This window comes from Pinus tabuliformis, chromosome 7 (genome assembly GCF_031772625.1).
Source record: "Pinus tabuliformis cultivar Carrire ecotype Pingquan chromosome 7, CPIR1, whole genome shotgun sequence".
Classification (NCBI taxonomy): Eukaryota; Viridiplantae; Streptophyta; class Pinopsida; order Pinales; family Pinaceae; genus Pinus; species Pinus tabuliformis.
Window position 1 is genome coordinate 185,957,046 of NC_142293.1, and position 17,605 is coordinate 185,974,650.

The following is a 17,605-nucleotide window of genomic DNA, read 5'->3' on the forward strand; positions in this document are numbered from 1 at the left end:
TCTTCTCTCTATTCAGGCTGGTAGTTCCCAACCTCCAGGAGATGTCCCTAGAGTTATATGCACTGCTTTCCCTGTAGATCTGCAAAATAGACACATGAAAACACACACAAAAGTTCCTTTGGCATGCGACCAAGCTGCCAAAGGGTTATAAAAATAATTTGTAAATAGTGGTGGAATTCCCTTCAATGTTAGCTTTAAATGATGAAAGAAAAATAGCACTTTAGATGTTAGATATGTTAACAAAGTAAAGGCTTAAAAACCATAAAAATACCAAAAAAAAACTCCAAGAGCCAAATAAGAGTGTGACAAAGCATTATTCTACATAATCCAAAACACTGATTGCACCAAAGAAACAGACACAATAAGTTCAATGATATTTACTGTAGAAGAATGTAGAAGCTAGAAGAGAGAAAAAGAGAGAACGAGAAAGTATGATGCTGTTGAAGAAGATCCAACCCATCAAAGAGCAACCTCCTTTTAATGATCAATAAGGTCAAATTACCCATGCAAGACTCTTTCTCTAACCCACGCGCATGCACATTGATGAGTTTGAGTAGAGAATTATGATCACTCATCGAATGAGTGGAGTGCAGTATCCATGCACTGAAGTCTTCCTCCTTCATGTGCTTTGATCCACTAGAGATGAGCAGTAATGAACTGATGATAAAGAGGAGTGAAGCATTAATTCGCTAGAGTTGGAAGTGAAGAAGAATAGCCATGCACTTTAGATCTCTTGGAGTCCTTTCCCCATGCAACTTGATCCTTTTGAGATGTTTTTCAGTGAACTAAGGATGAGGTGGAGGGAGAGAGGCATGCACTTTGTTGACTAGCCAAGAAGTTGACTGGAATAAAGCATGCAAACTAGTCTAGTGGAGATTCTGAGCTTAGTTGATGATCAACTGATGTGAAGCGGAGAGAAAGGAGGCATTTGCCTAGTCAACTCAACAACACACTTAGTTATCTCCCCCATTCATGCATGCAACTTAGTTAACTCCAAGAAGGTGCCAACTCACTCCTAATCAATGCATGTGTCCCAGCATCCTAAACTTGCCATTTTTCTCCATTAGGAACTATCACGTGTCACCTTGCATGCATGGCTACTGCCAAAAATGAAGTCACCACGTTTCCATAAAATTATACTCATCGAACTCAATTTCCAACAAAGAGTCCGAATATGGAGCAGAATTGACATGCAAGACCCTGCTAAAAATAGCAATGTCTAGCATGTCCCAAAAATAGCTCATCGGAATAATGAACTCCCAAGGATCTCAAATATACAATCATATGTGACATGCAAGTCTCCAAACTGGAGCTATTGAAGAAAGTATCATGCATGTAAACCAAAGAAAGCTCATTGGAATTCTAAGATTGTGAGGAATCCAAATATATAATCAATACTGCCATGTGGACCTGTGAACTTTGTCCCTAAAAAGTGGGATTTAACTGCTAAAAGTAACAATTCCTCTTCAAAACAAATGAAAAACTTGTGCAATATCTGTCTCTAAATCAAGATCACATCACTAAACCAATCCTACATCCAAATTCTGAGTGAACCAATCTATGACTCATGAGAAGTTAGAACTATCTTTGGAATCATACTATGAACTCCTGAAAGATGAGGTATGTTGGCCATGAACACTCCAGTGAACACTCATGAGAACTATCTCTAGAATCATAATCTTAACACCCCCTTGTGAATAATTTCCCAAAGGGACCATTTTGAGTGATTACATTTTGAGTGATTATATTTTTTCACATTTGCATTATCACCACTGTAAGCCAAGGGTCACAAGTGTAAAGCCTTGTAAAAACCATGTGAGTCTTTGTATTTAGGTGTCCTAGGCCATGTGATGCTTGCTCATGGCCAATCCCTTTAGGTACATCCCTAGTTCCTTTTGTCCTGGACAGGATTGCAGGGCTTTGGATGGGCTTCATTAGAACTCATGGTTTGTAGAAGCCTTGGTTATGTAGGGGTGATCACAAGTGTATAGGCCAACCCCGCCCATATCAGAGTGCACCTATCTTACCACATGGTTATTTGTGTCATTGAGTTTGTATGTGGCCTTGGCCTTGGTGCAGTATTCCTTAGACATTTCTCAACATCATAGTCTCACAAAATCAGCATTTTCACATTTCTTGAGGCAGTTCACGTTTCCCAATGCATGTGATCTCAAAAATCAAAAGTCAACTTGGTCCCAAAATGCTCAGAATGATGAAAAAATGACATGCCACATTGAAATTTTCTCAAACATTGAAGGCATGATATAGTCATAAGTGGTCAAATTTGATCAAATTTGGCACATGGGGCTTCAAGGTGGCAAAGCAGGGTCAAGACTGGTCAAAATGTTGCATGCATTACATCAAAGTGATTCACAGAAAGAGAGAAACAAAACACGTGGCTGATTTCCAAAATTCCTTAGGGCATTAAAGATCCAATGACTTGGCTTGATGATGTGACAGAAAATGGCAATGTGGCAACACAGGGTACTTTTTTGGCCAATTGGGCTGACTACAGGCAAAATCAGGTGAAATCTATGCAAAATTCCCTAGGACATTGGAGATCCAAGCAAAAGTTGGCAAGGTTGACTTACTACTAGCTGTTGGGGTCAACAAGTAGTCATTTGAGGTCAAATCTAGCCATTGCAAAGTCAAGAGGTGAGCGTTGGGGACCTAGAGGACCAAAGGTTAGCGAGTGAACATAAAAATAACCATCGCAAAGTCAAAGGATCATCATTTCAAGAAAAGTGAACTCCTCTTGAACCATGTTGAACTGTTATGGGCCAAGTCAAGCATCAAGCTAGTTATTTGAGAGGGACGTTGAGCTTCCAAGGAGAATGATTGGCATGTTTGGGCCACCATTATTCATTTCTTCAACTCCTGGGTCAAATGCAAAGGGAACATTGGGTTACCAAGGGATTTGTAGTCAAGTCCACCCCCTCAAGTGTGCAAAAAGTATTATAATGTAATATTTTTATCAAAATTCTTAGTAGATGAGTAGATATCCACTACATATCCACAGATGAGTAGATTGTGGACAAAGATGAGCTTAGTATGATGTTTAATGTCTCCCTCATTGGAAGGGAATGATGAGGTCTTTGCAGAATTGGGTTGACCATCTCCTGAAACCATAAAGGACTTTGGTTGGGTCATAAAGGAATTTGAATAGAGGAGATGAATAAATTCCCCTTTGAAGCCAGAAGGACTCAGTTGCCAAAATGACTTGGCTAGGTCATAAAGGACTTTGACCAGAAAGGTGAATGGCCCAAGGCAATTACAGGGGCAATTATAGGATACATTCACATTTGAAGTCAGAAGGACTTGGCTAGGTCGACCAAAGGTGAATGTCCTAGGGAAATTATAGGATTGGACAAATCTTCTCCTTAGAGGCAAGAAGGATTTGGCTGCCAGAAGGACTTGGCTAGGTCGACTGAAGGAGATAGATGTAATTCACCTTTGAAGCTAGAAGGAATTGGCTACGTCATAAAGGACTTTGACGAGAAAGGTGAATGGCCTAGGGAAATTATAGGGTTGGAAAAATCTTCTCCTTAGAGGCAAGAAGGATTTGGTTGCCAGAAGGACTTGGCTAGGTCGACCGAAGGAGATAGATGTAATTCACCTTTGAAGCTAGAAGGAATTGGCTAGGTCATAAAGGACTTTGACCAGAAAGGTGAATGGTCCAAAAGCAAACGCTCTCCTGAGAAGCCAAAAGGACTTGGCTAAGTCATGACTAGAAGAGATTGATACATTTGCCTAAGGAGCCATAAAATACTTTGGCCAAAAGCCCCGCATACTCACATACATATGAGGAGTTACATTGCCCACTCTAGGATAGAGTTATCTTATAGGCATGCATCAACATGACAAGCTCAAAAAATTTTCTTAAGGAAAGAGAAATTTTAGCAAAGAAGATATTTGTTGCGGAGAATACCTCCCTCGCTAACTGGGAGTATTGATTTCTGTGTAGCATCGGGAGGTATTCCAACATGCCAAAAGGCCACTCAAGTCAACAAAGGAAAAATATGAAAATGAAAAATTAAAATTTGTATTTTTTGGACTTCATGTAGGACCTGTTACCACTCAAACCAGCAAGGGACCTAAGGGGTTCCTACAAGGGCAATTGCTAGGTTCAGGGCAATGGTGGAGGCTTAGCCCACTGTCACCACAACTAAATCTCCCTGCTCTTTATGGACTTTGACTGATGGGAGGAGTCTCGGTAGTGTAGGGATCACTTGTAAAGTATATGTCAATGAATAGGTGGAAGGTGACCCTAGAAGCCCTTTCCCGAGGATGGAGTGAAGAATGGAACTTGCTTGCTCTTTAAGAAGGGGACTTGGTCTTCCAAGGGTAAGGGGCAATGTTGCGAACATCGCGATTAAATCATGATTTTTTTGCGCTCCTGATTTAATTACCGATTTTTTCAGCAATTTTTTTTATTTTCAAAAAATCGTAATTTTTATGAAAAAAATTGTGACAGGCGGAAATAGTGTGTTTTAAGAGCCGATTTTGGGTTTTTTTTTGTCATTTTTTTCAGACTGTGGGCAAGTTTGAGAGCTGAGGAGGAGAAGAAGTCATCTACAAGGGTAGGAGAGGAGAAAAGTGAAAGAATTTAGCATCCCAAGCAAGAAAAATTCGAGTTTGGACCAAGTTTTTTTAGCAAAGCGTGGTTTCCAGGTATGGACACCAATTTGGCCCCTTTTTTTGTTTTTTTCTTGTTTTTGCTTGGGTTTCTATAACCCATTGATTTTCAATGATTTTTGAGTGGATTTGATTGTGTTTTTTTTTTTTGCATGGAGTGTAGAGTGTTCATTTTGGTCAAAAACGTAAAAACTTGATTGTTAGATTTATAAGTTTAATTTCTTCTTGTGCCTTAGTTTTTTTGCATCATTTTTGCTTGGGTTTGAATGTGCATTTTTTCCATTATTGTTGCATTGAGTTGAGGTTTTCTTTGTCAAAAATTCAATGTGTTGTATGTAAATTTATTTTTATTTTTTTAACTTGCAATTCTTCTTGTGCCCTAGGTTCAACTTCAAACTTCATCTTACATTAAAACTCAAGAGTTCAACAAAGTTACAAACATGCCAAGGAAATTGGACCCTCTGTGGGAATTTGGTGAACCTGATGAAGGGTTTGACAGATCAAACTTGACTTGCAAGTTGTGTGGGCATCATATGACAAGGGGGGTATACAGATTGAAGTATCACCTTGCACAAATCCCTGGACATGAGGTAGGGCCTTGCACCAATACAAATCCGGAAATCATCCGAAGAGCCCTCAGATCATTGGAAGAAATAGAGCAAACCAAACTGTCCAAGTCAGCTCTGAAGAGTCAACTAGCAGGGAATAGAGTGTTAGGAGGTGAATATGAGAGTGGCATTGGTTCTACTTTAGCATCAGTATCTACAACCAACCCTGTAGCTGCCTCATCATATTTTGTTCCTAGAACCACGTCTGGTTCACAACCATCTATCTCTTCAATTATTAAAAAAAAGGAGAAAGAAGAAGCTAACAAGTTGTTGGGCAAGTTTCTTCTTTGGAGTGATATTCCTTTCAGCATTGCAAGGAATAATCCATTTCTCCAGCCTGTTGTTGATGTTATTGCAATTGTTGGCCTAGGGTACAAAGTCCCTTCTTATGATGACTTTAGAGGTTGCATTCTTCAAAATGAAAAGGTTGACTGCACCAAGAGATTGGAGGATTTTAGGGCATCACAGGCATACATGGGATGCACTGTGATATCAAATGGTTGGACCGATCAAAAGGGTAGAATCCTTATAAACTTCTTGGTTAATTGTCCCAAGGGAACAATGTTTATGAAATCTATTGATGCATCTACACATATCAAACATGCAAGATTATTATGTGATTTGCTAGATGTGTTTATTTTGGAGGTGGGTCTAGAACATGTTGTCCAAGTCATAACGGACAATGGTGCAAATTATGTTGCTGCTGGCAATATGCTTATGGAGAGGCATCCTACTTTATCTTGGACACCTTATGTTGCACATTGCATTGATTTGATGTTGGAGGACATAGGAAAAATTCATTTTGTCAAAGATATTGTTGACTCATCAAAAAGCATTACAAAATTTATATATAATCATGCATTTGTGCTTCATTTGATGAGAACACTCACCAACAACAATGAGTTGGTGCGCACCGCCATTACACGGTTTGCCACCAGTTTCATATCTCTTCAATCCCTCATGAATTCTATGTGGGATGTGAAGAGAATGTTTCTTTCATATTAGTGGTGTGCTTTGGCATTTAGCCACAAACCAGAGGGAGAGGCCATACGCAAATTAGTTTCATACCAAGAAAGCTTTTGGGCGGGAGTGCAGGAGGTGTGCAGCACCACTGAACCTTTGGTAAAGGTTCTTTGATTAGTTGATGGTGACAAGCCCGCAATGGGATACTTGTATGAGGCCATGGACAGGGCCAAAGAATCCATTCGGACCTACTATGATGATAAGGGAGATGAGGGGTGTCAGAAACAACTCCTCCTATGGGAAGTGATTAATGAACGATGGAACAACACACTCCATTGTCCCATTCATGTTGTAGGGATCTACCTGAACCCCGCATTTGCTTACCCCTGTGGGTTCTTATTTGATGCTGAGGTCATGGATGGATTCTTCACCTGTGTTCAGAGGATGGTGCCATCTCCAACAAAACATGCAGAAATCTCCAAAGAAATGGAGATATACAAGATGGTAGGTGGCACATTTAGCTTTGACATGGTTGCAGTTGATAGGAAGACTAAAATGCCAGGTCTTTTTTAGTTTGTTTCAAATTTCATTGTCTCTTCAAGTTCATAACTTCATACTTTGCTTCAACTTTCAAATTTCATTTTTTTCTTATGTTTATCTTATTTGTAATTTTGTTGTAGATGCATGGTGGAGAAGCTATGGTGGCAGAGTACCCAATCTCCGAAGGCTTGCCATTCGAGTGCTCAACCAAACATGTAGCTCCTCAAGATGCGAGCTCAACTGGAGTGTATTTGAAAAAAAACACACCACGAAGCTCAACAAGTTAAACTTAAAATATTCCAAATTTCCAATTCATTTTTTGAATTCATTAAATAATATTTTTTTTATAATTATTATTTTATGACCCTGGTACAGGTTGGAGTCCCAACGACTTAATGACATGGTCTACATCTACTACAATCTTCGATTGTGGGTGAGGCAACTTGAGAGGACACCCGATATGGAGGCCATCTCATTGGATGGGATTAACACAACTACTGTATGGAGCGTTGAGGCCAAGAGGCCTCTCATGGAGTCTGTCGATTATTGGTTAGAGCAGGAGGTAGTGGAGGGGGTAGAGGAGGAGGTGACACCACCTACCCGGCTACCCCTGTCACCAGTAGAGGACGTGGTCTACCTCCTGTAGCTTCTAGTTCTTCAACTCCTATAGCCCCTAATGATAAAATAATGTGCAAATAAAACCCCTATTGGTGACAAGCCCACCAAACTAGCTCACAAGTGGAAAAATAAGCCTCACAAGGGGCCAAATAATAATATGTACATGTTGTGGGGCCCTCCAAAGGCCTAATAATGTCTTGAAGTGCCATACTGAGGAATAAATTCCTCGGAATATGATGGACAGGGGGGTGGTCCCTTGTTCTCCAAGTAGTAGACCTGTGGTGCTCCCAGTGGGTCTGAGGGCACATAAATGACCCCATGGATCTCCATATCAATTGGAGATCCCTGTAGATCCTCTGCAAGAGTCCAAGTGGTGGAATGAATGTTGTCATGACATCGTACAAGTTCTGGGACACCTGTCAATAGTGTGGGGCTCCTTTGGGGGGCATGTTGGGCATAATGTACCAAACATATCACCATCATCCCAAAAGTGGATAGCTAGTAGTCTCTGAGAATCCATGAAGATCTGTGGAGTGTTGTCTGCTGCTGTGGAGGCCCATGGCTCTCTAGACATCATAAGAAGGTTGGTTATCTCATATATTCACTTGGCAAGTCATTAGGTGTTTCATTGTTACTATTTGGTTCTTTTGTGCTTGTCATTTCTTGGATCTAGAGTGATTTACTTGCTGCTGTCCTAAATCTATCTTAACATTGAACTATAAGTTACATAAGTGGGTTTTCATTGGCTCATGATCTAATTAGTTCATTGTGGAGAAGTTTTGTGCTATTGGAATCTAGCATTCACTTGTCTTGTGTTAGTTCTAAGATCATTGACTTAGCACTAAAATCACTCAATAACTACTTACACATCTAAGCTCTAATCTTGTTGGATGGTTTAAATCACTTTGGGCATTAATTGGTATTGAAGTATCTCTTTCTCTTTCTCAAGTATCTTGGAATTATGTATTGAGCATCTAATTGTCTAAGGAACATTGTTAAAGGATTCATTGGATAATTGTTAAACACAGTCTTGTTTTACCATCATATCTTAAGAGGCTTTGATAACTTTATTGTCTATCTTGAGCATTGGCATATTTTGGTAAATCATCCTAAGTGAGCATCTCTTAACATTGGCACTTGATAATTGGCACATTCTCGGTAATAAGATTGTCTTTCCATTTATCGTTAAGTACCTTTGTCATTGAAGATTAATCATAACTTAAGTACTTATTAAACAATCTTAACCCAAGAAATCATTCATCCACCTTGCATAAGCATCCTAAGTCTAGTTGCATTAATAACATGCCTCCAAGCATAAGCTTGGTTGATAGACTTTTAGGACCACCCTTTCCCAATTTAGCTTGAGGGATTTAGCACCTTTCTAGTGGTTAACACGATGACCTTGCAGTCATCAGAGCCACAATCTCTGCAGTGTCGGAGGCATTGGGTGGTTGGAACACAGGGGGAGGTATCATTAATCAAGCCTTTGTTTGTTTTCCGTTGGCTTCCATCCCACAACCTACTCTAAAGACTGGTTTCAAAACAGTTAAAAGGAAGGCATACTTAGAATAGGCATATAACTAAAAGTAACCAAGATTCTTGCATCACACCTAGGTCTTAAGATTTGCATAGCATATAGGTTAGTGAAGCATCTAAGCAGCGATTGTCCATCCGGTTACTTGGTCTCTAATTGATAATAAGCAAGAAATTGACTCCATAAGGCATTGGTCTCAAATTTGAATTTAATCTAATCCTTAAATCTTGCTTAAATTAACCAAGTAGCTAGGCCACTCAATTGTGTCTCCCGGACTCGTTGGTTGCCAACTTGTCCTTCATCTTCACATTTCCATAGGGACTACCCCCCATAGCCTATTGTTGGGAGACAGCTAGAACAGAGAGGTCAAGGATCAGAGTGACAGCCCCCGACCTGAGTTGTTGTCGCAATGTCTATACAATCTGAGTGACAACAGGCCCCACCATGAAGGGGTGCAACTTTTGGTCAAAATTCACCCATTTGACAAATATAAAAAAGCAAGTTGACTCCTCATTTGAACCAATTTGGAGTATCACACATCTCTTCTATTTCTAATCCACACATGCAAAGTCAAGAGAAGGAGATCTGAAGTTTGATCGAAGCATAGAAGATAGCATTTGACCGAGTTTTAATTTACTGATTTTGACCGAGAATCGGTTGACTTTGAACAAGATTCTGTCTACATTTGACCACAGAGAATTCAGACTTTGACCACAGTATTGAAGAATAGTCAATCGTAGTTGACCGAAGTTGACCATAGGCCCTTTTGACCGCAGGCCTAAGCTTGACCTCAAGCCAAATTTTGATCTTTAACCAGCGTTGTATTCTCTGTTCTTTGGAGGTTTTAACTAGCACTGACTAGCTATATTTGACCAAGTTTGACTAGTATCTTGGATTTGTATTTTGGCACAGATTTCTAGAGTATTCTTGGAATTATAAATATGTTGAAGGACAATTTCTCCTTAGAAAAAAAGTTGTTGGGTTTTTCCCAAGGTTGGGTTTTCTGGAGGTAAAATTTGTTGTCTCTATTATGCATGGTTGTCTCCTTATGATCCTATTGTTTTCCTTGCATTATTGTTGATATTTTCTGTGTAATTGTTTAATGATATATGTGACATAAGATAACTTGATTGGAAATCATTAGAAAGTAATTATCAGATCATAAGATTAATTTCTACTGTGCATTATTGCAGAAAATTCAACAGAATGGTCCTTTTTGGGTTTTAGATCATTGTCAAGGGAGTGGAGGGGTGGTGGTTTTCCTTTCTTCTTCGTAGAGTTTTGTGGTTGATTCAAGATAGGACCCAAAGGATAGGTGTGTCTAGGTCACTTTTTTGAATCATGATCATGTGATAGGTTTTTGTCCCCACATCCAAGGGATTGTTAACAAAATATAGCATGCCTTGTCAGGGGACTCACAAGGCAAGGCCTAAACCCTATGGCAACAATGAGGAAGGATATCCAATGTCACCTCAGCAATCTTCCTCCTATTGTTTTAGTGGAATTTCATCGCAAGGGAGGCTTCCTTGTATTCACCTATTAGGTTTTTCTAATTAGAGGGCTCAGGGTGATATGAAGTCTACGGAAAAATACGTTAAGAGCTGAAATAGGTTCAAATCTTGTTTATAAAGGAACAAGTATTTTAACACTAGATTAGTTAAGGAATACAAACTACAGCTTATTGATATCACCAATCTTGAGGGTAGACCTCAAGAAGTGCCTCAAAGTGCCTCCACGTCCAAAAGCCATGCTCTAGGTGCACTACATTGTTAATTTGGCTCATGGACAAATTCCCTCCTTTGGACAGTGTTCCTCATCAAGAAAGACCCCTTCTAGCCTTTGGAAGAATTTAATTTGGTTAAGGAAAAATGTATTTTTAAGGTGAAAACCCACATGTGCACAAACGTATAGGTCGACTTTAAAGAAAAATTGGGCACCCCTTGAAAGCACATAAATAAAAGACAAGTCAACCTCATTTGGAAATAAAATCAAGCATCTTCTTCTCTCTCTTCTTTGGATTCGTTCGTATAGGTCTGAAATTGCAGGGTCTAAGCTAACACATGCGAGGAAAAGAAATTAACCTAGAGCAGCAGGGTTTGATCGAAGAAAATTTGGCTACAGTCGCTACGTTGATAGGGTGCTCCCTGTAGTTGGAGGGCTACAGTCGCACTGACTGTCACTAGGTCCCTGTGGCTGTGACCTAAAATTTTGTTGATTGTTGACCACAGACTTTGATCAATTTTGGAGACTTTGACTTTGATCAAATTTGTCTATTGGGCTCATCTATTGGATATTGTTTGGTTGGTTTTGTTATGTTTGGTTGGTTTTGCTAGATAGGCCAAAGATTGACTTTGATTCTTGATTGATGAATTGGAACTTTGTACTCTCTGCTGAACATTTTATGACAATCTAATAAGAAGAAGAATTTGAAAGGGTTCTCCCCTTTGTGGGGTTTTTCTCTAGTCTTTGACCAATCCTAAGGTCCCTTGTTATTGCTCTTGATTATCTTCTACTATACATTGCGTTTACTGTTCTATCTACAATTGCTATTTATTACTGGAAGATTGATTTGATTGTTAATTGAAGTTAAGAATTGGGCTAAAGTGATTGTAACAACATAGAACAGTGGAAAGTGATAGTAACAGCATAGAACAACATAGAACAGTAGAAGCTTGGGAGCCTTCAGAGTAGGTTGTGGGATGGAAGCCAACGAGAAGCAGGTAGTGCCTTGATTAACGATACCTCCCCTTGTGTTCCAACCACCCAATGCCTCTGGCGCTGCAAAGACTGTGGCTCTGACAACTGCAAGGTCACTGTGTTAACCACTAAGAAGGGTTGAATCCCTCAAGTTGAACGAGAAAGGGTTGTCCTAGGAGTCTACCAACCAAGCTTATGCTTGGAGTTAAGTTGTTAAACACAACTACTCTTAAAATGAGATGCAATATGGATGAGTGAAGTTCTTATCTTAAGATTGTTTTAAATGTTTAAGTACTTAAGTTATGATTATTCCTTATGATAAGAGTACTTAACGATAAATCAAAAACAATCTTAACCCAACAAGAATGTGCCAAATACTTAAAGTGTGAAAGAAATACCAAAGATAATCACAAAGTTCTAATGACTACGGGATGTACACAAATCTCGTAATAACTTAACTCACACTTAGTCAAGATATCAATTGCAAGATTATTAAAGACAATGCCACAATTGAAACAATTAGAGATCTTCAAAGATATTTCAACCAAGTAAATGTCAATGATGATGCCAATATCAAATCCACAAGATGCCAAAAGTAACTCGATCAAGATTTAGAAACTTAGAGCTTAGATGTGTGAGTGTCTTAAGTGCAAACTTTGACAATTATTAGATCTTAAGACAAGACAAGTGAATGTTAGATTTCCAATAATCAAAATCAGCAGTAATACTTTAAAATTTTCAGCACTTATTAGTCTTATGACAGCAATAAAGAAATCACTTTAGATTCGAGAAACAACAAACTTATGATAGCCACAAATGATCAATAAGATGCCCAACACTTTTCTAATGTAAATAATGAATTTAGCCCACTTTAAGATGCGATATTTAGAGACATATCAAATCTGAAATAACTTATTACAGCAGTAAGTAAATCAGAAAATTAGTGAGTTATTTATGCCACAACAAGTGCTAAATCTGGCCCAAAACATGGAAAATTTTGCCCAAAAAAAAAATTTGAACCCTTTTAGATGTGTTATTCAAAAAAATTCAAATCTGATTCAGAGATTATGCAGAAAAAAAAAAAAAACAGCAAGCAAATTTATAGATCTAGGCTAGATCTTTAATGCCCAAGTAGTCAAATTTCTAGAAAAAATGAATTATGCAATATTGGAGTATTTTGACCAGCTTAATGTGTTTTTAAGGCTTATGTATCATTGTTATGAATCAGAATTTACAGCAGTATTGAAACAGTGGGAAATTAGGGTTTAGAGAGCAAACACTAGGCTTAAGGCCTTGAAGATCACTTTGCCAAAATTTTGTAGTGAGGTTGCCATTTGCAAATCAAACTTTTTGAGCCAAAAATTTTGCAAAACCCACCAAGTATTTAGTCTTGAAAATTTCAGAAATGTCCAATGGTCAAATTAGGGCTAGAAGAGGGTTAGAGGTCATGGAAAAGAGGCTAAGGAAGCGTAGCGGAAGGCCAAAAGGTTAGACGCTAGAGTAAGGAGGCCCTTTTAGGCTAATGGCCTATGGAAAAGGCCTTAAAGCCCTGCCGTGAGAGGGAGAAAGCCCTCAAAGGACTGTTGTAAGCCACCTAAGGGCTACAACCTAAGGAAAAAGACTTAGTAGGTCTGCCGCATGCCCCTAGAGGTTGTGGCTTGGAGAAGGGAAGGGAGGCCGAAGGGTGGACGCAAAGGAAAAGGGGAGCCGAGGGGAAGGGAAGGCCCTCTAGGGCCTACGGAAAGGGGTAGAGGGAAGGCCGAGAGCCCTAGGGCTTACGGCTAGCCTTAGGCAGGCTGAAAAGGGTGACACTAAGGGCCAGAGAGGTGATGCTGAGGGCTTGGAGGAGAAAACCAGGGCTAGGAGCCCTATAAACTTGAAACCCATGCCTCCAACATTATCTTTGCTTCAGCTCTTCAATTTTCTGAAAATGCTTTTGTGACTGCCCTTGCAAAAAATTCTAGAGGCTAGATCTTCCCTTCAAGGGCCTAAATCTAGCTCTATTCCAATTTCTTCTTTTGATTTCACTTGCAAAATTGAGATAAAATGCCCAAAACCCCAATATATACAAAAATCTTCTAAAATCCCAAATCCCCAATTAGAAAAATAATATAGAAATCTATTTACAGAATTTACAAATATGCAAGGGTTTTGAAATAAATTTTGAGAAATAATTTTAATGGAGTTTTTTCTTTGATAAATGGCTAAAAACACTTTAGAAAATCAATGCACACTATAGCCTTAGCGAAATTTAAATCAACCACATAAATATTTGGAATCCAAACAAAGTCAGTTCATGCTCACAGTTTGTGAACTTGGAGGACTAGGGAACCTACAAACACTATATTTATTTCTCAAGAAAATTTGTTTAGACAATATGGTGAATCAAATCATGTAAGATAAAACCCAAAATCTATCAATAGAATGACCTTATCCCAATCTAATGAAAAATAAATTTTAGCATTAATCAGCACAATATAGGAAAGCTCGTACCCAGCACATACCACAAATCAATGAACACTGAACACCTTGAACTGCACCCCAAAGTCTTTATTATGATTCAAATAAATGTTCCCAGCGGGACAATAGTGTTACATCAATGCTTCAGCAGCAATTTCTTGGCCAGACATCAGATGGCTAGAGACTCAAATGACTCTCTAATTTATAGATAAATCCTCCAAGTGGAAAATAACAGCTAGTTGGCTTGATCCTCGTCAAAATAATCTTGGCCTTCGAAAAATACTTGATCATCTTTTAATCATAGCCGTTGAATTTTTATTTTTTGAGGAATTTTCGAATTTCTCATTTAATTCCATTTTTATTAGCTTAAAATTAATTAGTTTGAGCTAATTTCCTCAAAATTTTGACTTTGCCTTAACCACCAAGGTCCAAGGGTCCAATTTTTCTTGGAATATCCAATATTCTCTTGGTGGAGGACCTCCAAATATTAATTATTTTGACACCCATGAATTTTTCCACTTGGAGAATTTAATTTCTCTAGAATTTTAATTTTTACTCCAATTAATTAAATTCTTGACTTGGGATTTTAATTTAATTTTTGCCAGAAAAAATTATCTAATTGACATTTGAGGGGATTAATATTTTTTCCACCCTCTTATATTTTAGCCATGGTGTCTAAGTATGAGGGACCATGCACAAAAATAATTTTTACATGAGATTTTTACAATTCAACCCTCAAAGGGGGAATACCCGTTCGGCTTAGACCCTCAAATTACATACCCAATTCTGTGACACAATATGATCTAGTAGACCAAGTGATTTGTAATAAAATAATTTAGCCAATTAGCTTAAATTATTCCCAAATCACTTTTATATAAGACTCGACTAGAACACTAGGACTCACTTAAGACTTTGACGACAAATTCCACCCTAGTTTTGGGGTGAGGCTGGAGGGAAAAACTTTGTCGACCTTCCGTGTTTAGAAATATAGATGAGTCAGTGAAACGAAAAACCTCTTAAGATGAAATTATCGCTAAAATAATAGGCTTACCTAGGTTGTTACATACATTCATGGTCTTACTAGCATCATTTACATTAAAAATTTGCAAAATGGATTTACAATGACTCAATGAACTTCTGACTGATGATCTGATTCTTTGAAAAAAAAATTAGCAAATCTGCTTCCTTCGAACTTTGACAAAATGAGTGCAACAGGGCCTCTACTAAAACCAAGAATTTCTGACTTTCCTGATTCATTTCTAGCCTTTTCCATCTTCAAGGCTTCAGTTTGAGTTGCATTTAGATTTGCAGGTTCCTTCCTCCTTAGCTCATAGGATGTGTCAACACCAAAAGCATCCAAATAAGAGCACAATAAGAACTTTTTAGGAGGCTTAACATTTTGAGGCATACTTTTCACCAAGTCATTAAATCTCTTGTTAAACTCCTCCACAGTTTCATTCTCATTCTTCTTGATATGGCTAATGGCATTGATCAAGTGTCTATCTTCTTTCTTCTCTCCATACTTATCCATAAAGGCACTAATGATGGCTTGCAATGAGTCATAAGAATTAAGAGGACGCTCAGTGAACCAATCAAGAGCATCCTCTTCTAAAGAGAGGACAAAGAGTCTCATCTTTGTTGATTTGGGGTAGCATCAGATGTGCTCTAGCCATGAAAATTGGTGGAGAGGCTAAAGCGCATGAGATCTCCAAGACCCAGAAATGGTTTGGGGAAATTCCACCCGGTTAAGGAGATATTAAAATAATTAATATTTTTAATGGGTTCCTAAGTCTAAACTTAGGAAAATAAAAATATTAATGGGTATTAATATAAAACTGGGTGAGAAGGTTCTAAATGACATGGATCAAGCCAAATCTAATCTTAGCCGTTGATTAAAGATTTAATCTCGGCCGTTGAAGACTCAATAGAAAAAGTATAAGAGGAGGCTTGAGGGTCAGTTGGAGACACACCAAGATTAATCAGTCAGTTCGATTTTCTAGAGCAGAGTTTGCTAAGAGAAATCGAACCAGTGATCAGAGTTGCAGCAAGGGGAAGTGAGTGCATAGCAAAGAGGCAGAGATAATACCAGAAGACCAGCGCAGAGGCAGATAGGCAGACGCAGAGCAGCAGAAGCTACGCAGAGGGCCAAAGTGACTGCGCAGAGGGCCAGAGGGACTGCGTGAGTGACGCAGAGGCTTCCAGTGCCTGCGCCCTGCGCAGAGCATTAGAGGGCTGACACAGAGGGTTTCAAGCTGACACAAAGGCTAGGAGGGCTAACGCAGTGCCTTAGAGAGGCGTTGGAGAGTTTTCGTGGAACAGAGTTTTCGAATATTTGCTTCCGAAGAGAGGTATTACTACCAAATTGATTTCTCTGTAGGGTGAACCAATTTGGCACCCAGTTGTACTCAAGAAAAGTTGCTTAATAATAAAACCCTCATAATTGTTGCATCGGTTTTCCCAAGTTGGGTTTTTCTAGGGACGATTGTCCAAAAATAACGATGTCCCTTATGTGTTTGTCTATTTCTTTCAGTTGATAATCTGTAGATAGTTGAGACTGCATTGTGTTTATTTCAGTATTTATATGGTTAAATAACTTGTTGAGTAATTAAACAAGTAGGTGAAATAAACCAGATAGTGCAGGAAAATTTTTAACGGTTAGACTTAGAAATTTCAACAATCTTTACATCCTCATAGTTAGCAGTGTTAAACCACTTGTAAATGAAAACATTGAAATTCTTAACATGTGATGCAGCACTAATGGCATTGTTACCTTGAAAAGAAGGCAACTTTTCAATAGCCTTGTTAGGGATATTGTGAGGATAGCCATTAATGTTAGTAAAATTCACAAGGACCAAAAAGATCATTCATGATGTCTTGTTGTACTTGTCCTTGGAAAAGAAAATGGATATCAGAAATAGCCTCCTACCCAAGATTAGCAAGAAGTCTACTATGAGAGAGTCTATTTAACCTCACTCTAAAAACCCTTTCAGGCTCAAGAATGGGGCTAACTAGACCACTTGGATTCCTCCTAGTAGAAACTCTTGCAAAATTTGAGTCAAAAGTCGTATTCCAGGTACAAGAGGACTTGTCCCCGGCAACGGCGCCAAAAGATGTTGTCATATATCGGGACAAAGATGTCAAACGTCAAGAACAAAATAATTTATCCCTGACAACGGCACCAAAAAGGTTGATGTCGCCTAGCACACACACTTGAGTTAGTGAAAAAACCCTGAACCCCACAAGGTGTGGTTGTTGGCAATATTAAGAGATGGGGTTGTCACCTATTCCCAACTCTCTCCTTTTAAGCTCTCTCTTAAGTAAGCTAAGCGGGATGATCCCTAATGAAAAGTTATATGATATGAGTTTCTAGGAGATTAAGTTAAGTGGAGAGTTTGTCAAAATTAACTTGTTTTCAAAATTTAAGCAAGCATATGAATGAATGAGCAAATCTCAAAGATATATTCATAGTATAGACCAGTGCCTTCAAATAAATAACAATAGCTTGCACAAAAAATGAAATCAAGATACAATGATAGACAATCCCGCAAGA

At 38.7% G+C, this 17,605-nt stretch overlaps 1 protein-coding gene across 1 annotated transcript in view; it reads right to left on the reverse strand.

Annotated features, from left to right (window-relative positions):
- The window catches only part of LOC149246470 (histone-lysine N-methyltransferase ATXR2-like), a 226,532-nt gene extending 210,844 nt beyond the window's left edge, over window positions 1-15,688 (reverse strand). The window contains exon 1 of the mRNA XM_089441655.1: window positions 15,286-15,688. Within this exon, the coding sequence (XP_089297781.1) occupies window positions 15,286-15,688 (403 nt within the window). The remainder of the gene's footprint in view (window positions 1-15,285) is intronic.
- Window positions 15,689-17,605: the final 1,917 nt, after the last annotated feature.